The 26,275-nt window shown below is 43.1% G+C and overlaps 1 protein-coding gene across 4 annotated transcripts in view; it reads right to left on the bottom strand.

Annotated features, from left to right (window-relative positions):
• The window catches only part of SERGEF (secretion regulating guanine nucleotide exchange factor), a 234,296-nt gene that overhangs the window by 74,200 nt on the left and 133,821 nt on the right, over nucleotides 1-26,275 (bottom strand). For 3 of the 4 annotated variants that reach the window (XM_043481332.1, XM_043481331.1, XM_043481329.1), the window contains 2 exons: nucleotides 12,289-12,325; nucleotides 9,228-9,378 (listed from right to left, as the gene is read on the bottom strand). In XM_043481332.1, coding sequence (XP_043337267.1) covers nucleotides 9,228-9,378; nucleotides 12,289-12,325 — 188 coding nt within the window. The remainder of the gene's footprint in view (nucleotides 1-9,227; nucleotides 9,379-12,288; nucleotides 12,326-26,275) is intronic. The other variant, XM_043481330.1, reaches the window with a different exon arrangement.

Below are 26,275 nucleotides of genomic sequence, written 5' to 3'. Positions count from 1 at the left end.
GTGCTGAATCCAAGGGGCAGCAGCAACTTCCTTGCCTCAAGCTGAAAACCACAAGCTTACCTAATTCATATCTTACAGAGTCACAAAAATCAAACCCACTGCCATTCCTCCAAGACTCCTTTGTTGAACAGTTATTTGCTCCTGGAAACAGATCAGATCAAGTCCCAACTCTGCTTTAAGACCTTTCCTGCTCCCTGTTGCCATACAGGATGAAGTCCCCGCTCCTCGGCCTTCGGACATCCCCGCAGCCTTGTTTCCCTTCTTTGTTCCCCTCCTGATCCCTTCTTTGCCTCCAGTTTGCATGCCCTCTGCAAGCCATTGTTCAAGTTGATCCCACTTCTTGGAAAGCCTTTCTCTTCCTCCTGCTTATCCTTAAAGACCCACCTCAAATATCATGTCTTCTTAGAAGTATTCCATAACCCCATGCTAGGGTGAAGGTGTGAATTTATGAGTTTTATGAACAAGACCCAACGTGTCAGAGGTGGAAGAGACCTTGAAGATTACATTACAGATTTCTTTTTTTTTTTTTCATTTATTTTTATTAGTTGGAGGCCAACCATTTCACAACATTGCAGTGGGTTTTGTCATACATTGACATGAATCAGCCATAGAGTTACATGTATTCCCCATCCCGATCCCCCCTCCCACCTCCCTCTCCACCCGATTCAGATTTCTTTTATTTTATCCATAAAGAAAAACACACCCAGAGAAGGAAAGTACCTGCCTGAGATGAGAGCAGCTAGTCTTGTGTTCAGGTCCCTTGGCCCAGGACTCTTTCTACTCCTTGGTGCAGATCCTTAATGAATGACTAAATCTACGAGTGGTCAAATGGGCAAAGAGAATGCTGAAGAGAGCATGTCAGAAGGAAGAGTCACAGGTGTTCTCCATTTAAGAGCTTAGGTGCATCGGCAGACTGGGGAATTCCACAGAGATAAGCGGCAACAGAGACAGTGGCCGTGGGGGAGGTGGTGCTTAGGGGCCCTGGTGCATGCTGAGGCCTATGGCTGCTAAGGGGCAGCATTGTGAGACTGGCTGTTCATAGGGAGATACCAGGGTGTCACCCAGACTCAGGAAGCTTGCTCCCATCTAAGGAAGGACAGAGCAGGCTCCTGGACCTGACTGCTTGCCCATTGGTAAAGCTGCCCCATGCTGCACATGGTCTCCTAGATGCAGTGCTCTGAGGACAGACTGGGATACAGGCTGGTCTCTGTTCTTCTAGACAAGTACTATCAGTTTCTGCTGTTTTTCCTGTCTTCAGAAGTGATGTGCATGCTATAGGCTTGGTAGATGCTGCTTGATGTGTTAATTAAGCCAAAGCCTGACTGCTGCAGGGAGCATGTGGTGAGAGGGGAAATGCAGACCTCAGAGTCAGTGGATGTCAGTCTGAATCCAGTGCTTCACCTCTTTGAGTCTCTATTTTCCCATTTGGAAAATGGGGCTAATTCTTACATGTCTTCCTCCTACCTTGCATGGTGATGACCTAATAAAATGATGTAAGCAAAATGCTCAGACTGGCACCTGCTTATAGTAGGTACCTGTTACTGTCAGTTCTCTTTTGCTCTGTAAAAAAGCATTATTAAAAGAAAAAAAGCCTGCTGCTGCAATCATCAACTTCTGAGTGTCTTCCTAAATAATGCTTAATGGAGCCACACTGTCTATATACTAAAGTTAATGGCCCCAGAGACATGGCCTTAGCTGACCCTCTGCCGTCTTGCTGGCGGACCACGTGTCTCTCAAGCATAATTCACACTTTAAAGCCTTCCTTCACTCTGCTCGTGTTGATCCCTCAGAACGCCCTTTACCCTTCCTCTACTCAGGAAGCCTCTCTGCCATGAGGATTTCCAAAATTAATCATTCCTCCATCTTCACTCTTTCTGTTAAGTGTTATCACTCTCTGCTTTGCACTCATTCATGTGTTCATTCAGTATTTTACTAAGTACATATCATGTGCCAGGCCTAACATAGCTCTCTTTCCCATTAAATATGAGCTCCATAAGCTAATACCATTTGCTGTACTCCACCTCAGCACCCTGAATGCTACAGGGCACATTATTAGTCACTAGAAAGCTGATGGGAAGGGATAAGGGAAATACTGTATGTAATATTCATTCAGCATTTAACAAACATACAAACACCTACTGCATGCAAAGCAAGTATAGCCAGTGCAGGTCTATTAAGATGTACAACACAGTTCATGCACATGAGGACAGACTTGAGCAATGAAGCAGACTTCAGAAATATTTCCCAGAGGGGATCCTAAGATCCAGAGAGGGAGGGTACTTGCCCAGACAGAGCTTAGTGGCAGACAGAGCTGGAACCAAAGCTCAGCCCTTCTATTGCAGAAGGCTGTCTCTATCTTATGCTAACTCTGTAATTTTTTTTACTTTGAATTCACCTTAGTAAGACTTACTTTTGCAAGGCCACAGGCCCCTTGAATATTTGCAAACAACTGCAGTGGGACACAATTACAGGTTTTGCTACTGTAAGCAGCTCTAGAAGGATCAGAATATTAAGCCAAAACATGGTGGCCAATCTCGTGCCCAAAAAGGCTGGCATAGAGATGAGTAATTTAGCAATTCTGTGAGCCTCCTTGGCAGCCTGGCACCTTCACCTGTGGTCTCATGTGGAATGACTCCTGTGGAGTGACACAAACATTGCTTCTTTAGAAGTAATAGTGAAAAAAAAAATTCCACTTTTATGGAGAGCTAAGAAGGCATTTTTTGTGATGTGAGGCTATGCCTTGAAAACAAATGACTCAACAGAAATGTGACTCAAATGATAACCAATGGTCTGCAAAAATATCTCTGATTAATTGTGAAACATTTCTCTTGAATACAGATCTGACCACATTCTGGTCTGGCAGTGAAGAAAATAAGGTGCCTCAAGTGGTGTGATAGAGGCAACGAGTATATCACCTCCAAGGCTAAGAAAAGTGGGACCTGGGACAGAGTACTCAGGACCTAAAAAACGAAGTGAAAGAGGCTGCTCTGCCTTTAGCAGGCTCCCTCCACTTAGCAAACAGCCTGGGAGATCATAATCACTTAGAAAGTTCCTTGAAAGCCAGCCACAAGCCCTGTCTAAGCAATAGGAGCTGGTCCCAACTCTGCCACTGATTAGCTGGGCAGTCTTGGGTTAAGTCATTGCTTCTCATTATGCCTGAGGGCTATACTGGTAGTGACAGCACCCAGGAAGGCAGCCAAAAAAAGTGAATTCAATAAACAGTGTTGAGACAATTGAGTAGCCATCTGGAAAAATAATGAAGTTGAATCTGCACCTGACGTATATCAGGATAAATTCCAAATAGATCAAAGATTCACATGTAGACTATAAAACCATAAAGTACCAGAATAAAATATGAGGAAAGTCCTTTATACCCTGGGGTGGGGAGGGATTCTCTAACTCAAAATCCAGAAGCCATATTCTAAGGGCATCCAGAACTCTAGGAAAAGACTGGTAAATTTCATCTACAGTGAAAGGAAAAAAGTTGCATCATAAAAATAGGACAAAATAAAAACATCAAAAGCAAAAATAAAAGGCAAAAATCTAGGAAAATACATAAGCAATTCAAATCACAGACAAAGGCCTAATCTTCCTGATATATAAAGAACTCCTAGAAACTTATTAGGACAAGAACAACAACTCAATTGCTGAAAAGGACAAAGGAGAACTTCCGTGGTGGTCCAGTGGTTAAGACTCAGCATTTCCCCTGCAGTGGGCATGTATTTCCACCTACTGCATGAAATAAGCACCTACTGCATGCAAAGCAAGTATAGACAGTGCAGGTCTATTAAGATGTACAACACAGTTCATGTACGACACTACTTTGCATGCAGTAGGTGTTCAATCCCTGGTCAGGGAATTAAGATCCTGCCTGTCATGCAGCACAGCCAAAAAGAAAAAAAAAGGAGAGAACATGGAGGGATATTTTCATTTTGATGACCTTGAAACAGGCAAAGTGTTTTAAGTAGGACCCAAATACTTCAAATCATTAAAGATAAGACTGATTAACTAGACTTCATTAAAATTAAGAATATCTATTGATATTTACCAAAAGATATATATCATCACATGTTTATATTAAAAGAACAAAAGAGAAAGTCACTGCCCAGGAGATGTTCACAAAATATATATCCTACAAAGAAACTGAATTCATAAGATAAGGGATCTCTACAAATTGTTAGGAAAAGCAGAGACAACACCCACTTTAAAACAATGAGCAAAGTCTTCATGCTAGACAAAAAGAAGCTATGCACGTGGCCTATAAGCATATACAAAAGAGCTCCACATCATTGGTTACCAGAAAGTGAAAGTGAAGTCGCTCAGTCGTGTCCAACTCTTTGCGACTCCATGGACTGTAGCCTACCACGCTCCTCTGTCCATGGGATTTTCCAGGCTAGAGTACTGGAGTGGGTTGCCATTTCCTTCTCCAGAGGATCTTCCCAACCCAGGGACTGAACCTGGGTCTCCTGCATTGTAGGTAGACGCTTTACCATCCGAGCCACCAGGGAAGTCCAAAATGCAAATTAAATCACAGTGAGACTCCACACTACACACTCAGCAGAATGGCCTAAATCAATAAGACTGAAAATACCTGGCAAAGATATGGCACAATTAGAACTCTCATATGTTGCTGGTAGGAGTATAAATTGGTACAACTACTTTGTAAAACTGTTGAGCAGAATCTATTAATGCTATACATATGACCTAGTAACATTGAAATCCTACTCTTAGTTACATTCTCAAGAGAAACAAATGTGTATGTTCACCAAAAAGCATGTAGAAAAATGTTCATAGCAGCTTTATTCATAATTTTCAAACTGGAAACAATTCAAATGCTCTTCAGCAGTTGTATGGATTAATAAGTTGTAGTATATTCATAAGTGACATATTACTCATCAATAAAAAGAATGATTGCTACACAGAGAGTGGATGGTTTTAAGGGACACAGTGTGTTGAACTAAAGAAGCCACACAAGAATTCATGCTGTATGAGGCCATTTATAAGGAGTTTAAGAACAGGGAAGAAATGATCTCTGGAAACAGAAGTCAGAACAGTGGTTACCTCTGGGGGTGGGTTACCGACTGAGAACAAGCAGGAGGCAGCCTTCTGGGGTGCTGGAAATGGTTTGCATCTTGTGCTGGGTGGTGGTTTCTTAAGTATATACATAGGTAAACACTCATCAGCCTGAACCATTAACATTTGTGCACTTTACTGTTTACATACTGTACTCCAACTGAAAAAGTAAGATAAGCCGAAACCACCCTGAGTAGTTTTTCACCTATTAAATTGGCAAAAATTCCAAAGTTTCCTAACACACTATTAGGGAGGCTGCAGAAGCAGGCACTCTCATACACTACTGATGGGAGTGGAAAATGGTACAATTCCTATGGAAGCCAATTTTTGCAGTATCTTGCAAAATAATAAATACTCTTTAACACCATAATTTTACTTCTAGAATTTATCCTACTGCTGTACTCACCTAAACATGAAATACATACATATATATACACACACAACATATATATACAAGGTAATTCACCTTGTGAAGTTGGAAATGTCACAACTTGTAATAAGCAAAAGACAGGAAATCACCTAACTCTCCATCAACAGGGCACTGGTTAAATAAATCATGTACATAGGTATACTGGAATATTATGTAGTGGTAATAATGAACTAGAAAGGCTTTTTAAAAATTAATTAATTTAATTTGGCTGTTTTGCATCTTCATTGTGGTGCACAAACTCTCTAGTTGTGGCATGTGGGCTTAGTAGTTGTGGCACAAGGGCTTAGTTGCCCCATAGCCTGTGGGATCTTAGTTCCCTGACCAGGGATTGTGCCCACGTCTCCTGCACTGCAAGGCAAATTCTTAACCACTGGACCACCAGGGAAGTCCCTAGAAAGGCTTTTATACTGATATGAAAAGATCTCCCAGATCAATTACTGAAAGAAAAAATCAGACACTAAAAAGCATGCAAAGTATACTACAATTTATGTAAAAGAGAAGATAAAAATAAATCTTAGCATTCACTTATGTATGCAAAAAGAAACCAGAAGGATATGAAGAAACTAATAATAGCATTAGCTGCACATGTAGTAGAAGGGTTTTGGGGCACTGGAGAGATGGGAGATAAAGCAGGAGGGAAGTTTTTCATTTTAAATCTTTTTGTGCCTTTTAAGTTTTAAATAATGTACATGTATTAATTGTTCACAAATTAAATAAAGTAAAAGAAAATTTTAAAGAGAAGGGACACCAGAAGAAGAATCCTAAAAGGGATGGGAATCTCAGAAGGTAAAAAGGGAAGTGTGATAACAACACAATGTCATCAATGTCACAATTTTACCTAGCTATTATGCAGAGAACTGCTTAATCTGAACCAGACTGCATATAATCTAAATATACAGAACTTGCCAACATGAAGGAGAACTAAATATTGAAATGAAGAGATGAAATAATCTTATCTGGTGGGCTTAAAAACAGGAAGGCAGCAGCAGGCAGGAGACCACAGACTCTGGAGTTAGAGGCCTAGGTTAAAGACTCGACACACAGATTCCTCCTGACTGGATGACCTGGCGCTGCAAACGGCTCAACCTAAGCTTCAGATTCCCTCATCTAGAAAACAGGGTTAACAACCGTGCACCAATTGGGTATGAGGATTAAATGGGATAAAATAAGGAAAGCATTTCCGCTCTGCCCATCCCATTGTGCACAGGACCATACAAGTCTGTCCTTGTCTCGAAGATCTCGACAAGGCCCTGGGGTTTGGAGGTACTGCCTCTCAGATCTACAGCCAAATAAAAATAAGTTAGCTCTCTTGATTCAATTCCTACATAACCCCACTTGACGGGTCTCAGGCCATGTCGGTCAGCTGTTCTGCTACACAGATTACAAAAGCACAAAGGTTCACCAGTTGGAAATAACCAGTGAAAGGAAAATAATAAAAAATAAAAGATGCTTGCACAGATTATAGATCCAATTTGGTAAAAGAGCTGCTTTTGCTTGGAGGAGGAGGCACTACACTTTGCTGCCAAATATCTAACCCTTTAACAATGCCTGTCTGGCATGCGTGAATGTTCCAGGAAAGGGCCCAATAAAATCCCTTCTAAGGGCCTGCATGGAGTGGGAGAGAGGAAATGCAGTCAGCTCTTTTTTCTCTGCAGGAACGGGAGGCTGAACAACTGCACATCAGGAGAAAAGGCAAACAAATTGCCCATTCAAGCCAAAATAAGCCGCTCCCAAGGGGAAGGGAAACAGCTGGAACCAATTCAGCCAGACACAGAGGTGAGGGCCCCAAAGACAGCTTGGCCTGGGACGCCTGCCCCTGGCAGCCAGGGATCCTCCGAGCAAGTGGCGGCCACATGCCCTCATCTCACTCCTGCTCACCTCACCTACACCCACGAAGGGGAGCTGGCCAGCTTCGTCAGAATGTGGAGGGGAATCCTGGGTGAAATGAAAGGGAGCAAGCAAGCAAGCAGCTGAACTCGTGAACCTGCCAAGTTCACCCGCTGAGCACCTATGCTGCGACAGGCACTGGGCAGGCGCCTGACACACCTGTGCCATTTGGAAAAATAACTTTTAGGGTTGGGTATTGTGATGCTGGTTTTACAGATGAGGAATCAGGCTCAGTGAGGAGGAACGATTGCACAAGGCACACAGCTAGAGAGGGGCCAGGCCGGCCACGGCCAATGGCTTCCGCTCTTCCTTCCTGTCACTGAGTTTGTCTACTCTGAGCTCCAGATGACCTTCCTCGGTCTAGTACGGGAGCCTGCCCTGCCTCCCCATCCTCTCTAGCCAGGGGGAGAACCTTGCGGCAAACAGAGCCCAGGTCAAGAGAAACCTCATTGGAAAACTAAGGAAAGAACCAAACCAAATTGCAAAAGGAGAAACAAAGAAACCCGGAAGCAAATGAAGAAGCAGAGTTGAATCATTGATGCTTTGACTTCATGGGCTTTCCCAGTGGCTCAGATGGTAAAGAATCTGCCTGCAATGCGGGAGACTCCAGTTTGATCCCTGGGTCAGGAGGATCCCCTGGAGAAGAGAATGGCTACCCACTCCAATGTTCCAGAGAATTCCATGGACAGAGGAGCCTGACGGGCTACAGTTTCATAGGGTTGCAAAGAGTAGAACACAACTGAGCAACTAACGCTTTCCGTTTAAGGAGCTAATGTGGCTGCTGCGGGGCTTCTCCCAGGCTGGAACACGCAGGGCCCCAGTCCCTGTCTGGGACGGCGAACAGCAGAACCCTGACATGCAGCCAAGCTGGGCTGGCACTCTTTCCGGGTCTGTTGGGGTTTCAAGATCCCTCAGATATGTGTACCCAGGCTGCCGCTTACAAATCCAATCTGCCGCACTGCTGAGATCCGGGACCCTGACACCCTAGGTGAGGGAGACACTTCTCTCTCCACTTTCTGGAATTCCTACCATGAGCTTCAACCTTCTTACAGTCATCTTACTATTACTTCCTTAAATTACATTCTCAACATATAATAAAAGCAACACCAACACCAGCTAACATTTACTGAGCCTTTATTTTTGTGTCGGGCACTGTCAGCACTTTATATAACACCACCATGAGGTCAATAATATGATCTTCCAGGTGAGGCAGTCAAGACAGAGAGTACCCTGAGGAAACCAGAACTGAAAAAGACATGTACCCCAGTGTTCACTGCAGCACTATTTATAATAGCCAGGACATGGAAGCAACCTAGATGTCTACTGGCAGATAAATGGATAAGGAGGTTGTGGTACATATACACAATGGAATATTACTCAGCTATAAAAATGAATGCATTTGAGTCAGTTCTAAAAACGTGGATTAATGTAGAGCCTACTATACAGAGTGAAGTTAGTCAGAAAGAAGAAGATAAATACCATATATTAACACACATATATGGGATCTAGAAAGATGGTACCAACAATCCTACGTGCAGGACAGCAAAGGAGACAAAGACATAAAGAATGGATTTTTAGACTCAGAGGGAGAAGGGGAGGGTGGGATGGTTTGAGAGAATAGCATTGAACCGTACACATTACAATACGTAAAAGAGATAACCGGTATGAGTTTGACATGTGACACAGGGCACCCAAAGTCAGTGCACTGTGAAAACCTGAAGGGATAGGGCGGGGAGGGAGCGGGGAGGGGGGTTCAGGCTGGAGGGGACACATTGTACCTATGGCCAACTCATAACGATGTATGGCAAAAACCATCACAATATTGTCAAGTACTTACCTTTCAATCAAAATTTTTTTTAAAAGACAGAGAGAGGCTAAGCCATTCATATACAAGGCTACATGGCTCATAAGCAGAGGAGCCAAGATTTGAATCCAGGAGATAGGACCCCAGCATCTCTGCTCTTCGCCACTCCCCATCCTCCTTGGCCCTGAGGATATGAGAGAGTCAAAGAAGCATTCTTGGAAGTCAGGCACAGAGTGCTGTCATCTACTGCTACTTATCCCTGAGAAACCTGTTTCCCCTCTGAGTCTCAGTTTTCTTCTCAATGAAGTGGGTACAGCAAATAGGCTTTGTGGAGTCTTGTGCATTCTAAGACAGAGTAGGGCCTGAGTTACATTGTTTCAACCATCTCCCTTCCCCTTCCCTTCCAGTTTGATGTGTTTCTTCTCCCCTGGGGCAAAGTGTGGCTTCTCTATATTCTGCTCCAGCTTATTCTGTAACTGTTTTGTGCTTATCACCTGTGTGACCCAGCACCAGTCATGGAGAGGCTGGATCTCGGGGGTGAGACTGAAGGCAGGGAAGTCCACTCAAAGGCAGCAGGGGCAGGAGGGCGGAGAGGGGAGCCGGCAGTGAGAGCCAGGCATCTAGCTGGTAGGAACTCTGCTCCTCCAGCATGTCTCCCTCTTGCTGGCCTCCTGCCAGGGCTCGCAGGAGACTTCTCTTTGCTTCCTGCTGCTCAGCTTGCACCCTGCCGGGCACCCACTGAAGGCATCATGCCCCCAGGGGTGCTCAGCCTCTGATCCCAGCTCACACACAGGCAGGTGTACATGTCCAGAGTCCTGACTCTGGAACCATTCATTCAGCAGACTGTGAGTCAGCCCCAGGCTTTGGGAACAAAACGGAAAATAAGAGGTTTGCCCTCAAGGAGTTCACCAGTATGCCATACCCTGCTCTCCCACTGGCTCTGCTGTCTTCCTCACTTGGGTAGGAATGCTAGACACACCTTTCCAGAATGTCATCATTTCTCTCTCCCAACCAAGAATTACTTCACTGGAACAGTTACACTAACAAGTGACTTTCCCCTCTCCCCACCCTGACCAAGAGAACTGAAAAAGAAATGGAATTATTACTTTATTACTTACACATCTCCTATATACTACCAGGTACTTCAGATATATTACTTTCTCTAATCCTCACAACAACAATCCTGCAAGGTGGAATTATCCCCATTACACAGATGAGGAAAAAATGGAAGCTCACACAGAGATGGAGTCAGTTTAAACCAAGGCTGTCTGCCTGCAGAGTCTGTGCTCTGTCTACAGCCCTAGGCTGCCTGTCGGCTCTGCCTGCCACCCTGCTGACTCCAGCCCCCTCCGTCAGCTGTATTTTGTTCTTTTTTGTGTTTAGATTCCCTGCAATCTTATTGTTTGTGCTGGTCCCAGAAGAAGCCAACCTCTCTTCCAGTCCAGTGACAGCAGCAGTAGCAACATCCTAGGCACTGCCTCTGATTCTTTGATTAGCTTGTCTTAATTACACCCAGGCTGGAGCAATTCCAGTATAAAGTATCTGGTGTTGCAAAGCACCCAGGTTTGCTGTTACATTTTCTCACCCCCTCTCTGACTCCAGCCCCTTTCCTCCCCGTCCACCCCCCTCTGCTGGCTGGCTGCCCACCTCCTCTGCTGTCCTTGGTTCTGCCTTCTTGCACATCTCATTCGGGCCTGCGAGGGAGCACTTCAAACTGCCACCCCAGGCAGCTGAGCCAGCCAGTCTAGCTTAATCCAGAAAACAGTGCTTGAGTTTCTGCTGAGTGCCAGGCACCGCTTGGGGTGCTGCAAATAAGCAGGAAACAAAAGGAAAACGCAGGGGCCTTGCCCTTCAGAAGCTGAGATTCAGAGGCTGGGAGAGGGATGTTCACAGAACAGACATCACCTACTCAAAGCAGACGGCAATGGGGTTGTAATAGAGCCCTGAGATATCGGGCTGTGATGGCCTAAAAGGGTGAGATGGAGGGGGTGAGAGGGAGGCTCAAGAGGGAAGGGATATATGTATATTTATAGCTGATTGATACTGCCGTATAGCAGAAACTAACACAGCACTGTAAAGCACTTATACTCCAATTTTAAAATATCCTTAAAATAAATAAATAAATAAATATTAAAATATCCTTAAAAATAAAATATTGGGGCTGGAGGGAACTTGGTTTTCTGTTTTAACTGCTCCATTTCACAGATGGGGGACCTAAAGATGGGGGCAATTATTTGAACTAATGATATTAGATAACATCAACTAACACTTCTAAAACCCCTACTAGGAGCTAAGTGCTATTCTAAGTGCTATACACATATCAACTCCTTTAACCCTCACAACAACTCCTTTAACCCTCAGCCCCAACAACCCCAAGATGCCATTGCCCTTCCCGTTTTAAAAATGAGAAAGATGAGGCATGGAGACTTAAGCACCTTGTCTGGGGTCACACAGCTAATAAGTAGAAGCCTGCATTGAATTCAGATAGCCAGGCTCTACACGGTCTCTCTAACCTACTGACTGAGTCTACCTGTGGAAGTAACGAGAAAGGTTTTTGAAGGAATTACTCACAGGCCTGATTATAAAACCAGTGAACCTTGGTTATCAACAGTCAATCAGAAGAAACATCAGTTGATCAGAGGCTTGGGAGTTCCTGAGTGCCATGAAACACAAGGAGGGAAAGCAGTGGGCCAAGCCGCCCCACCCCCCGTCTTCAAAGAAAGAGCCAAGCAAGAGGAAAGAACTCGGTGCAAAGGACTGACTCAAGAGCCAGGAGCAGCGCAATCCTCTTCCCCTCCTAGGTTCGGCTTTCTGCACATGATGCCCTCAACCTGTAAGATCTTTAATTTCCCCCAAAATGCCTCTTCCTGAAGCAGGGAGGCTAGCTCTGGTACCTTTTTAGATGGTCAATAATATGAATAGAAATTTTAGAAAAAGGGCTTCTAGCAAAGCCTTGGTCAACTAAATACTTCCATTTCCCAGAATCTCCCCAACATACACACACACATATGTTGGCCTTTGCTTAACCAAGAGTCCTCCAGTTCTGCCTGTGAGTTTCAGAATAAATGCAGTTATCAGGACACAAATTACTTACCAATCACCGCCAGATTATGCTCTGAGCCACAGGAGATCTGTAAAAAGAAATAAAATAAGTTATATTGTAGATATAAATAGAAAATTTATTTAAGCCATTATGTTTTATGATCAGAGTTATTTTTAAGGATATTAACATACATTTTTTGAGCAAATTTTAGGAAGTAGAAAGGGGCCCAATGAACAAAAGACTATAACTACAATACACTCACAATTCCATAAAAAGAAAAAGTGAAAAAATAAAAAAATATTGAATGGAAATACACCACAATGCTAATGTATTTGCTTGTAGGCAGAGACCATAAGTGATTTTTTTTTTTAATCCTTTATTCTTTATACTTTTTTCTGTATTTTTCAACTTTCTATAATGGGCATGTGTTACTGTAAAAAAAAAAAGAAAATATAAGGCAATACAAATGACAGTTCTGAAAAACTGAGCTAAAAAGTCCATCACTCTGGCCTGGAATGATAAAATGAGCAAAGAATTCAGTGGAAACAGACTTGCCCAAGGGAAGACGCTGGACTTCTGCCCATCTGCTCACTCTCCCTTCTACCTTCCAGCCGCACAAACCACCTGCAGCTCTCTGACACACGCTCTCTCACACCTCCAGGCCTTCACACATGCTGCTGCTCTTCTCTGCAGGCCCTCTCCTGAGCTGCCTACCTAGAAAACTTCTTCTCATCCTTTAACATTTCAAAGCATCCAGACACTCCCTTGCTACTGATTCTAGCTGACTGAAGCACTCCTTCCATTAGGCAATTTATATGTATCCCTACTGCAGCAATCATCTTGTCATTTACATTTTTTCCCATTTCCTCACTAGACTGTGTGTGTCCTGAAGACAGCGCTATGTCTCATTCCCCTCTGCACTACTACACAGATGGACTGCACAAGGCCTGGGGCTCAGAGAAAATGAATGAAAGAACAAATACCTAAGAGGCAATCATTTGAGGTTCTGAATCCAGTGCTGCACCCAGTGAAAGCTGTTTCTTGCCTCTCAGTCTCCGCACGTCCCAAATGCTACCAGAAGGAAGTGATTGGGAAAATAAGAGCATAAATTGTCCCCCAGATCCTAATTAAAAGGAACTCTACACTCTGGAGAAGATCCTGTGACTTTTATTGTGATGCTTACTTTAGCTCCTGGCAAGAAAAAGGGCTTCAGGTACTTATGGAATGTCAACTGGAAGAGCCCTGGAGATCACCTAGTCCAATCTTTCGCATGACGTGGAGAAAACAGGCTTAAGAAGAGGAAATATAACTTGCATCAGATGCCAGTGGAAGTGTGTGTGTGTGTCTAAATTAAGACTAGAGCCTCTCTGATTCCCTCATTCTCATACTCTCCTGGTGCTGTAACTTCTTACTCTTTCCCAGTGAAAAACCACTTGGCAGTGATATTCAAGGGTAACTAGCACAGGCCCCTGACAGTCAAGGTAACAGGCTCAAAAGACGTTTGAGTATGGCAGGCCTGGTGGCTCGGCTGATAAAGAATCTGCCTGCAATGCAGGAGACCTGGGTTCGATCCCTGGGTTGGGAAGATCACCTGAAGAAGGGAAAGGCTACCCACTCCAGCATTCTAGCCTGGAGAAGTCCATGGACTAAGTCCATGGAGTCGCAAAGAGATGGACATGACTGAACGACTTTCACTTCACTTCAAGTGAGAAGGGGCAGCCAGGCTTCTCAGGCTTTTTCCTTTGTAAAACTTATGGGTCCAGGATCTTAGTTTCCTCAGGAAAGAGGGCTACCCATGTTTAGTTGGATTCCCTGACGTTGTCTGGCAAGAAGTACCTGGATATTAAATATTTCCAGGGTGACTAGTCTCTGAGCTCCTCTGAGGCAGGCTCTGTATCTGATTTATCTGAGGGGTCCCCCTAGGCCTCACCCAGGCCATACACACAGCACAAGTTCATCATATGCTTCCTGGTTACTGAAGCTGGTTCCCTAGGTTTTGTCATAGGAGGCTACTTAGATTGAAGAATTAGGAACAAACTTAGATGTCTAACAATAGGAGAATTCTATGTTATTACAGTAGAGCCATCTGATGACTTGGAAATTATTATGCAGCCTTGGAAAACGATGCTTACAGTAAAGGAAAATATGTGTGATATCCTATGAACTGAAAAACTACATAAAAACTATATATGTAATATGATCTCAACCCTATAATAAAACATGAATAAAAGACTGGAAGGCGTTATTCCAAAAATTTAATAGTGATAGCCTCTGGGTTAAGGATAAGGGTAAGGATATGGTAAGGGTAAGGATAAGAATAAGGATAAGAGGGGCATTATGTATGAGTATGACTATGCCAAAGCCTTTGACTGTGTGGATCACAATAAAGTGTGGAAAATTCTGAAAGAGATGGAATAGCAGACCACCTGGCCTTATTGAGAAATCTGTATGCAGGTCAGGAAGCAATAGTTAAAACTGGACATAGAACAACAGACTGGTTTCAAATTGGGAAAGGAGTAAGTCAAAGGCTGTTTATTGTCACCCTGCTTATTTAACTTATATGCAGAGTACATCATGAGAAACGCTGGGCTGGATGAAGCACAAGCTGGAATCAAGATTGCCGGGAGAAATATCAATAACCTCAGATATGCAGATGACACCACCCTTATGGCAGAAAATGAGAAGAACTAAAGAGCCTCTTGATGAAAGTGAAAGAGGAGAGTGAAAAAGTTGGCTTAAAGCTCAACATTCAGAAAACTAAGATCATGGCATCTGGTCCCATCATTTCATGGCAGATAGATGGGGAAACAGTGGAAACAGTGGCTGACTATTTTTTGGGGCTCCAAAATCACTGCAGATGGTGACTGCAGCCATGAAATTAAAAGATGCTTTATCCCTGGAAGAAAAGCTATGACCAACCTATTCAGCATATTAAAAGGCAGAGACACTACTTTGCCAACAAAGGTCCATCTCGTCAAGGCTATGGTTTTTCCAATAGTCATGTATGGATGTGAGAGTTGGACTATAAAGAAAGCTGAGCACCAAAGAACTGATGCTTTTGAACTGTGGTGTTGAAGAAGACTCTTTAAGAGTCCCTTGGACTGCAAGGAGATCCAACCAGTCCATCCTAAAGGAGGTCAGTCCTGAGTGTTCACTGGAAGGACTGATGTTGAAGCTGAAACTCCAATACTTTGGCCACCTGATGCAAAGAGCTGGGTTAAGGGTTGAAAAGACCCTGATGCTGGGAAAGACTGAAGGTGGGAGAAGGAGACAACAGAGGATGAGATGGTTGGATGGCACCACCGACTCAATGGACATGAGTTTGGGTAAACTCCAGGAGTTGGTGATAGACAAGGAGGCCTGGCGTACTGTGGTCCGTGGGGTCACAGAGAGTCGGACACAACTGAGCGGCTGAACTGAACTGAACTGACGAGTATGGTTTTCCCATTGTCTTCTTCTATGCTCTTTAAATTTTGTACACAATTTTAATAATCAGAAAAATTATCTAGTAAAAATAAGAAAAATAAATATAATGCAGTTCCCACCACAGAAGAGTAAAAAAAAAAAAAAGGCTCTTGGCTATAAAATAAATATGCTATAAAATCTGACATGCTCTGAAATAGTAGGGATAAAAAATTTGAAGGAAATAATTAACTAAATTATAAAGGTAGTTGTATCATGGTAGTAAGATTATTAAGATTTTTTTTCTTCTAATTCTCTATTTTTCAAACATTCTTTAAATGTTTGAAATTAAAGCCACCATACATTGAGGACTCATATTTGTCAGGTGTCATGCCAAGACACTTTATAAACACTATCTCACCTTACCCATAAGAGTAATCTTTTAGGTAGGTTTGACTTTGCTCATTTCAGAGAGAAGAGAACTGAGGTTCATATATATTCATAACTTCCTAGCTTGCTAAGTGGCAGTCATAGAACTAAAAGCCAGGTTTGTCTATCTCCAAGCTCATGTTCTATAATGCCAGGTTACACTACCTTTATTTTTTTTTAAAAATGAAGTTATTTCATTTTGTAAATGCAGGCAGAAAGGTCCTGCCTCTGACTGCCAGGGCTCACCCTGAGGCTGCGGGCTGCAGATCTGACCAGCCTTGAAGACCAGGGGCTTCCAGAAACAAGTCACTGACAAACGCCAGCATCAGGCAGCAGATGCTGCTGTGAATTAATGAGCGAGACAGTGATGAATGGATTTTGTCAAGGCAATGTAGTGCTTGAAGCTCAAAGCTCCCTGATGTTTCTTGCTGTCTGTGCATTGGTGCAGAGGTCAGGAGACTGAACACCACAGGCCACAAAACCCCAGTGCTACACTCCTTCAACAAGACTGTGTCAATGGCCATTTGCTTCACATTGCCTCTGTCAGCATCTACCCACTGCCCAGCTTTCTAGAAGACTCTGTTAACAATGGCAGTGTGCCCAGGAGAAAGAGATTCAGGGTCAGAACCAGGTGAATGCTAAGTCCTCTGCTTTCTGGCTCTCAGACCTTCAGCAAGGTACTTAGCCCCTGGAGCATCAGCGTTCTCAGGAGTACAGGGGAAAAATGTATCCTCCCATCTGCCTGACAGAATTGCTAGAGGACAAATGATACAGTCCATCCCCCGACAGCCATGAGTCTCATCTTCCTTACATATAACCCTGCACATGTCACACTTCTATAGAAAACCCGCCACAGGATTTCAGCATTGGAAGGGCAAAGTCTACATACAGCACATGGCATGGCTAACAAGGTCCTCACAAGCAGGCCCCTGTTTACCTCTCCGGCCTCACTTTTCCGCCTTGTGACTCATGAACTCTCAACCCCAAGTAACATATTCCTTTTTCCCCATTCACACTAGTTACATTTTCTGTAAGAATATCATACAATTTCAGACTTTTATACATGCTATTCTCCTTGACTCGACTTCCCTTTCTCCTACTCTCCATCTAGCAAAATCCTTTATGACAGTTTACATTGAGTCTGTATGCTCAGTCATGTCCGACTCTTTGCAACCCCATGGACTGTAGTCTGCCAGGCTCCTTTGTCCACAGGATTTCCCAGACAAGAATACTGGAGTGGGTTGCCATTTCCTTCTCCAGGGGATCTTCCCAATCCAGGGATTGAACCTGTGTCTCTTACATCTCCTGCATTGGCAGGTGGGTTCTTTACCACTAGTGCCACATTACCTCCTGGTAAAGCCTTCTCTGACTTCTCAAAGTAGAGCCAGCTGCTCGACCCTGGCTACTCCCACAGCACCACAAACCATGGCCCTTACCACAAGATGTTTACTTATGAACTGCGCATGTGTTAAGCACCTCTGTCTCTCACAGATCCAGCAGGGTGCCTGCCCAGTAATGTGTCTGCCACATTGCCCTAGCACAGGGCATGAAGAGGCCCAGACAAAGATAACGGGCCCAGAGATGTGAGATGATCCCAAAACAAGTGTGATTAGTGCTGAGGATATGCCAGCCCAAATGCAGAAAGGCACTGAGATGCACCATGAAGGCAGGAAGGGAAAGGTATTAGAAGGATAGACAGGAGAGATGAGGGAGGGTGTCAAGAGCACAGGGCTGTTCCAGGGTGGGTTTCAGCTTGCTGGTTGGGGCCTTCAGGATTCAGGGGCACACACCCCCAACAGTGAGGAGTGGGGGACAGAGGAGTTTATGGAAAGTTGTCCTGTCACTCAGTCCAAACACTAGAGGGGTCTGCTCTGCTCAGGCAACTCAGCCTGAGGAGGCAGAGCTGCAGAAAAAAACTTCCAAAGCCTCAGCTGCCATGGGGACAAGATCTCCTAGGACCCCCGCTGTGGAGCTGGACTCCATCAGTTCTCATGAAGGAGGCCGCAACTCCCCCGGGGAAGGATCCCACTAAATACAGTTGGACAGGGATGAGCTGAGGCAAGAACTGACTGGTAGTGGACACCCACCCAGTAGATGCTAAAACATTAATGGGCTAAGTAAAGGAATAACTAAAAGTGTAAGTAAAAATTAGATGACTGTGAAAATATTTGCCAAATGTTGAATATGAGTACTTTAGTTTCCACCGTCACACTTGTACCATTTCTAAAAACTGCTGACTGGCCCTTATTGAGTGCTAATGGCCAAGAACCTGGCTAACTGCTTTGCCTATATTATTTCATTTAAACTGAAACCGAATCTAAAATTCTTTTGTTACAACCGCTTTACAAATGAGGCAATTGGGGTTCAGAGAGGTGAGGTAACTGATCAGTGTCTTACAGCTGGTGGGGGTGCTGGATTCTGTGCTCATTCTCCTTCAACCTTTTTGTCCTATTAACTATCTAAACCCTTCCTAGTGCCAGGTAGCATGTTCTCACATCTGGCAACCCTGTGTCAATTTTCAAGAGATCTTATGCTGGGAGAGCCCCAGATTTACAAGGCTCAAACATCTGCCTGGGGTTACGAGTATCACCTCTGGTAGATCTAGATTTACCTCGATCAAGGGCTGTTCCAGGGCTTTCTCTCAGGGGACTTGGCTGTAAAATGGCAACAAAGATTTGTGGAAGATAGCGGGGAACCCCACCAGGCTGCTCCACTCCGCACACTTTGATCAGGGAAACCAGAGTAGGGCGGGTTGCGACCAGACGCAGGGAAAGAAGCACTGAGATTCCAATGGGGGAAACCAGGCAGAGGCCAGACCAACCCCAAGGGTGGTCCCCGTCACTATCCAGGGTCCATCCTCAGCGGGAGGATCTCCCAACAGCGAGGCGGCAGCTCAGGGACCACCCTGGCGCGCAGCAGCGTGACGGGCCTACTGATTGGTTCTGCCTCACGCCAGTGGGCCTGGGCGCCGGCCGATGCCATGGCAACAAGGCGCACGTGTAGACGCACGTGACGGCCGGCGGGCGGGGCCTCCACTCCGTAGGGTACTCTGCGGAAGGAGAGCTTCGGCGGTACGGCCCCGGCCCCGCACGTTCTTGGCCAGCGCCGCCCCGTCCGGAGAAAGAACAGACTGGCAAGCAGTTCCAGAACGGCAGCCTCGCGCCGGCTGGGATTAACGGGTTAACAGGGAAGGGAATGGGCGCCTCAGCGCAGCCTTTGCTAAATTCTGCCCTAGCCCAGCTACCATCTGCATACAACTCAAGGAAGACAAACCAGAATTTCCAAACCTGTTAGAAAAGCAGGCTGGGAGGCTGGGCATGTTTTACAGCAACTGCAGTCCTGTCAGTCAAAGGCGTTTTACCACTAGGCTCAGAAAAAGCTTCAAAGGAGGTCCTTGGTGACAGCAGAGCGGCAGCGCGGTTGCTTGTTTCTGGAAGCACCTACCCTTACAAAGACATCTCTAACTGCCTTTGTGGGGGCGTCAACTTTTGACTGAAGCCTAGATGTCAAAGGAGGCCAAAAAAATGAGACCTCTGGGCCCAGAGGTTTCAGCTTGTCGTCCACCTCAAAATCCAGGGAAGGAAGAACGCATTCACCCTGCAAAGCCTATTTTTCTTTCTTTTGTTTTTTAAATAGACTATTTTTTTTTTCGTTTTGAACTTTTTGTTTTGTGTCAGGATACAGCTGACCAACAATGTTGTGATAGTTTCAGGTGAACAGCCAAGGGACTCAGTCATCCATATACATGTATCCATTCTCCCTCCTTTTGCACAGTCTATACCTAAGAATAGGCCACCTAATGCAAAGAACTGATTCATTGGACAAGACCCTGGTGCTGGGAAATATTGAAGGCAGGAGGAGAAGGGGACGACAAAGGATGAGATGGTTGGATGGCATCACCGTCTTGATGGACATGAGTTTGAGCAAGCTCTGGGAGTTGGTGATGGACAGGGAAGCCTGGGGTCCTGCAGTCCATGGGGTCACAAAGAGTCCGACACGACTGAACGACTGAACTGACTGACTGATACCTAAGAAAAGGAACCCTAAACTAGGTCCACTTGGAGAGGTTTGGGTAAGGAGGAAGAGAGCTAAAGTTTGTTAAGTGCCTGGATGCCAAACATGTGATATTATGGAATTTCACTTTACTTGAAAAGCTGCATCCTCCCAGCTACTATTGGAAGTGGGGATCAATCTTCTAACAGGTCAGCAAACACACTCAGAGAAGTTCAATAAGTCACACTGGGCTATTTACCAGGTGAGCCTTGATCCAAAGCCTGTAAGCTTTACCCGCTACACATCCTGCCCCTCTTCTTCTGGTACCAGACTGCCCCAGGCATTAAGGCTCAAACTCTCAAGCGACTAACAGCTCTCTGACTCCTTTATCTCTCTCCTACGCTGTCTCAAGAGCCTGTTAATTCTGTCTTCTCCATGTTTTGATTTTTTTAGCTGCTACCATCTTAGTTCAGTCCTTTCCACTCCAACTTGGAAGCTTTTGAGAGCTGCCTCTCAAGCTCTCTTCTCGCCATCCTACCATGATCTGATTTAAAAAGAAGTTTTTTAAGTTTTCATGTTCTCAAAGCCTCCAACTTCCTACCACACTTGATCTCCCACTCCTTTCCTACATAAACCCACTAACCCAGCAACGCTAGTCTCTTCTCTGTCCCTGGGGAAATCTCTGTGTTTTCCCTCTTTTGCACCATTATTTGCACCATTCTCCCTTCTCCATACCATTCTGAACCTACCAATTTTACAAGGCCCAGTTCAAAACTCACTGCCTGGACGAAGTCTCCCAGATCATCTCAGCCCTTAAAAGATCTGTCTTCTCTCAAACCCTACCACTTGCCTTGATTAAAGTTGGCTTTTGTCAAACCTCCTTTCTACTGTTAATAATTAGGGTGTGGAGGTAGGGCATATCTCCCTAGGCAGTGTAGGGTAGTGGGAAGAGCTTGGAACCAGAAGATCTGGATTTTGAGTCCTTGCACTGCCACCTCCTTGTCATAGGACCTTGGGCAAATCTCTTCACCTCTCTGGATTTCAGTTCCCTCAACTTTAAGATGGGATGGTAACAAACAAGTGAATCTCATACATCCTAAAACCCTTTCACACCCCATCCCAACTTCTACAGAATAGAATTCACTTTGAGTTTGACCCTGTTCTGCAGACATCTCTCCAAAACATATAAAATATATAATTTGGAGAACATGTAAAAGGAAACTATAAGTACTTGGAACTGGCATATGTTCACTATGAACAGTTCATTTCCTTTTTTCTTTTTTTTTTTTTTTTTTACTCTTTTTTTTTTTTTAATTAGTTGGGGCTATTACTTCACAACATTTCAGTGGGTTTTGTCATACATTTGATATGAATCAGCCATAGATTTACACTTATTCCCCATCCCGATCCCCCCTCCCATCTCCCTCTCCACCCGATTCCTCTGGGTCTTCCCAGTGCACCAGGCCGGAGCACTTGTCTCATGCATCCCACCTGGGCTGTTGATCTGTTTCACCATAGATAGTATACATGCTGTTCTTTTGAAACATCCCACCCTCACCTTCTCCCACAGAGTTCAAAAGTCTGTTCTGTATTTCTGTGTCTCTTTTTCTGTTTTGCATATAGGGTTATCGTTACCATCTTTCTAAATTCCATATATATGTGTTAGTATACTGTATTGGTCTTTATCTTTCTGGCTTACTCACTCTGTATAATGGGCTCCAGTTTCATCCATCTCATTAGAACTGATTCAAATGAATTCTTTTTAATGGCTGAGTAATATTCCATTGTGTATATGTACCATAGCTTCCTTATCCATTCATCTGCTGATGGGCATCTAGGTTGCTTCCATGTCCTGGCTATTATAAACAGTGCTGCGATGAACATTGGGGTGCACGTGTCTCTTTCAGATCTGGTTTCCTCAGTGTGTATGCCAGAAGTGGGATTGCTGGGTCATATGGCAGTTCTATTTCCAGTTTTTTAAGAAATCTCCACACTGTTTTCCATAGTGGCTGTACTAGTTTGCATTCCCACCAACAGTGTAAGAGGTTCCCTTTTCTCCACACCCTCTCCAGCATTTATTGCTTGTAGACTTTTGGATAGCAGCCATCCTGACTGGCGTGTAATGGTACCTCATTGTGGTTTTGATTTGCATTTCTCTGATAATGAGTGATGTTGAGCATCTTTTCATGTGTTTGTTAGCCATCTGTATGTCTTCTTTGGAGAAATGTCTGTCTAGTTCTTTGTCCCATTTTTTGATTGGGTCATTATTTTTCTTGGCAGTTGAAGTCTGCAGGAGTTGGCTTGTATAATTTTTGAGATTAAATCCTTTGTCTGGTTTCTTTCATTGCTATTATTTTCTCCCATCTGATGGCTGTCTTTTCACCTTACTTATAGTTTCCTTAGTAGTGCAAAAGCTTTTAAGTTTCATTAGGTCCCATTTGTTTAATTTTGCTTTTATTTCCAATATTCTGGGAGGTGGGTCATAGAGGATCTTGCTGTGATTTATGTCAGAGAGTGTTTTGCCTATGTTCTCCTCTAGGAGTTTTATAGTTTCTGGTCTTACATTTAGATCTTTAATCCATTTTGAGTTTATTTTTGTGTATGGTGTTAGCAAGTGTTCTAGTTTCATTCTTTTGCAAGTGGTTGACCAGTTTTCCCAGCACCACTTGTTAAAGAGGTTGTCTTTTTTCCATTGTATATCCTTGCCTCCTTTGTCAAAGATAAGGTGTCCATAGGTTCGTGGATTTATCTCTGGCTTTCTATTCTGTTCATTGGTTCTATATTTCTGTCTTTGGTGCCAGTACCAGCACTGTCTTGAATGACTGTGGCTTATGTAGTAGAGTCTGAAGTCAGCAGGTTGATTCTCCAGTTCCATTTACTGTTTTAAGATTACTTTGGCTATCTCGAGATTTATGTATTTCCATACAAAAATATGTGAAATTCTTTGGTCTAGTCTGTGAAAAATACCGTTGTAGCTTTGATAGGGATGCATTGAATCTATAGACTGCTTTGGGTAGAATAGCCATTTTGACAATATTGATTTTTCCAATCCATGAACACGGTATGTTTCTCCATCTGTTTGTGTCCTCTTTGATTTCTTTCATCAGTGTTTTATAGTTTTCTATGTATAGGTCCTTTGTTTCTTTAGGTAGATATACTCCTAAGTATTTTATTCTTTTTGTTGCAATGGTGAATGGTATTGTTTCCTTAATTTCTCTTTCTGTTTTTTCATTGTTAGTATATAGGAATGCAAGGGATTTCTGTGTGTTAATTTTATATCCTGCAACTTTACTATATTCATTGATTAGTTCTAGTAATTTTCTGGTAGAGTCTTTAGGGTTTTCTATGTAGAGGATCATGTCATCTGCAAACAGTGAGAGTTTCACTTCTTCGTTTCCTATCTGGATTCCTTTTACTTCTTTTTCTGCTCTGATTGCTGTGGCCAAAACTTCCAACACTATGTTGAATAGTAGTGGTGAGAGTGGGCACCCTTGTCTTGTTCTGATTTCAGGGGAAATGCTTTCAATTTTTCACCATTGAGGGTGATGCCTGCTGTGGGTTTGTCATATATAGCTTTTATTATGTTGAGGTATGTTCCTTCTATTATTCCTGCTTTTGGAGAGTTTTAATCATAAATGAGTGTTGAATTTTGTCAAAGGCTTTCTCTGCATCTATTGAGATAATCATATGGTTTTTATCTTTCAATTTGTTAATGTGGTGTATTACATTGATTGATTTGCAGATATTAAAGAATCCTTGAATTCCTGGGATAAAGCCCACTTGGTCATGGTGTATGATTTTTTTAATATGTTGTTGGATTCTGTTTGCTAGAATTTTGTTAAGGATTTTTGCATCTATGTTCATCAGTGATATTGGCCTGTAGTTTTCTTTTTTTGTGGCATCTTTGTCAGGTTTGATGATGGTGGGCTCATAGAATAGTTTTGGAAGTTTAACCTTCTGCAATTTTTCTGTGAAGAGTTTGAAGTAAGGTAGGTGTTAGCTCTTCTCTAAAATTTTGGTAGAATTCAGCTGTGAAGCCATCTGGTCCTGGGCTTTTGTTTGCTGGAAGATTTTTGATTACAGTTTCGATTTCCTTGCTTGTGATGGGTCTGTTAAGATCTTCTATTTCTTCCTGGTTCAGTTTTGGAAAGTTATACTTTTCTAAGAATTTGTCCATTTCATTCAAGTTGTCCATTTTATTGGCATAGAGCTGCTGGTAGTAGTCTCTTATGATCCTTTGAATTTCAGTGTTGTCTGTTGTGATCTCTCCATTTTCATTTTCTAATTTGTTAATTTGTTCTTTCTCTTTGTTTCTTAATGAGTCTTGCTAATGGGTTTGTCATTTTGTTTTATTTTTTCAAAAAACCAAGCTTTTAGCTTGTTGATTTTTTGCATGGGTCTCTTTAGTTTCTTTTGCATTTATTTCTGCCCTGATTTTTAAGATTTCTTTCCTTCTGCTAACCCTGGGGTTCTTCATTTCTTCCTTCTCTAATTGCTTTAGGTGTAGAGTTAGGTTATTTATTTGGCTTTTTCCTTGTTTCTTGATGTAAGCCTGTAATGCTATGAACCTTCCCCTTAGCACTGCTTTTACAGTGTCCCATAGGTTTTGGGTTGTTGTGTTTTCATTTTTCATTCATTTCTATACATATTTTGATTTCTTTTTTGATTTCTTCTATGATTTGTTGGTTATTCAGAAGCGTGTTATTTAGCCTCCAGGTGTTTGAATTTTTAACAATTTTTTTCCTGTAATTGAGATCTAATCTTATTGCACTGTGGTCAGAAAAGATGACTGGAATGATTTCAATTTTTTTGAATTTTTCCAAGACTAGATTTTATGGCCCAGGATGTGAAATCTATTCTGGAGAAAGGTTCCGTGTGCACTTTGACGAAAAAGGTGAAGTTGCTTGTTTTTGGGGTGAAATGTCCTATAGATATCATTAGGTCTAGCTGGTCCATTGTGGTTCATTTAAGTTTGTGTTTCATTGTTAATTTTTCTGTTTAGTTGATTCTATCCATAGTTGTGAGTGGGGTATTAAAGTCTCCGCGCATTATTGGTGTTACTATTAATTTCCTCTTTCATACTCGTTTAGTGTTTGCCGTAACAATATTGGCGGTGCTCCTGTGTTGGGTGCATATATATTTATAATTGTTATATCTTCTTCTTGGATTGATCCTTTGATCATTATGTAGTGTCCTTCTTTGTCTCTTTTCACATCCTTTATTTGAAAGTCTATTTTATCTGATATGAGTATTGCGACTCCTGCCTTCTTTTGGTCTCCATTTGCATGAAATATTTTTTTCCAGCCCTTCACTTTTAGTCTGTATGTGTCTCTTGTTTTGAGGTGGGTCTCTTGTAGACAGCATATATGGGGGTCTTGTTTTTGTATCCATTCAGCCAATCTTTGTCTTTTGGTTGGGGCATTCAACCCATTTACATTTAAGGTAATTATTGATAGGTGTGGTCCCGTTGCCATTTACTTTGTTGTTTTGGGTTCACGTTTATACAACCTTTCTGCATTTCCTGTCGAGAGAAGATCCTTTAGCATTTGTTGAAGAGCTGGTTTGGTGGTGCTAAATTCTCTCAGCTTTTGCTTGTCTGTAAAGCTTTTGAATTCTCCTTCATATCTGAATGAGATCCTTGCTGGGTACAGTAATCTAGGTTGTAGGTTATTCTCTTTCATTACTTCAAGTATGTCCTGCCATTTCCTTCTGGCCTGAAGGGTTTCTGTTGATAGATCAGCTGTTATCCTTATGGGAAACCCTTTGTGTGTTATTTTTTGTTTCTCCCTTGCTGCTTTTATAATTTGTTTCTTTTGTGTTTGTTCTTTGTTAGTTTGATTAATATGTGTCTTGGGGGTGTTTCGCCTTGGGTTTATCCTGTTTGGAACTCTCTGGGTTTCTTGGACTTGGGTGGCTATTTCCTTCCCCATTTTAGGGAAGTTTTCAGCTATTATCTCCTCGAGTATTTCCTCATGGCCTTTCTTTTTGTCTTCTTCTTCTGGAACTCCTATGATTCGAATGTTGGGGCATTTCACATTGTCCCAGAGGTCCCTGAGGTTGTCCTCATTTCTTTTGATCCTTTTTTCTTTTTTCCTCTCTGCTTCATATATTTCCACCATTTTATCTTCTACCTCACTTATCCTATCTTCTGTCTCTGTTATTCTACTGTTGGTTCCCTCCAGAGTTTTTTGATCTCATTTATTGCATTATTCAT

This window comes from Cervus canadensis, chromosome 11 (assembly GCF_019320065.1).
Source record: "Cervus canadensis isolate Bull #8, Minnesota chromosome 11, ASM1932006v1, whole genome shotgun sequence".
Taxonomy (NCBI): domain Eukaryota; kingdom Metazoa; phylum Chordata; class Mammalia; order Artiodactyla; family Cervidae; genus Cervus; species Cervus canadensis.
This window is presented reverse-complemented; position numbering and strand designations above follow the sequence as displayed.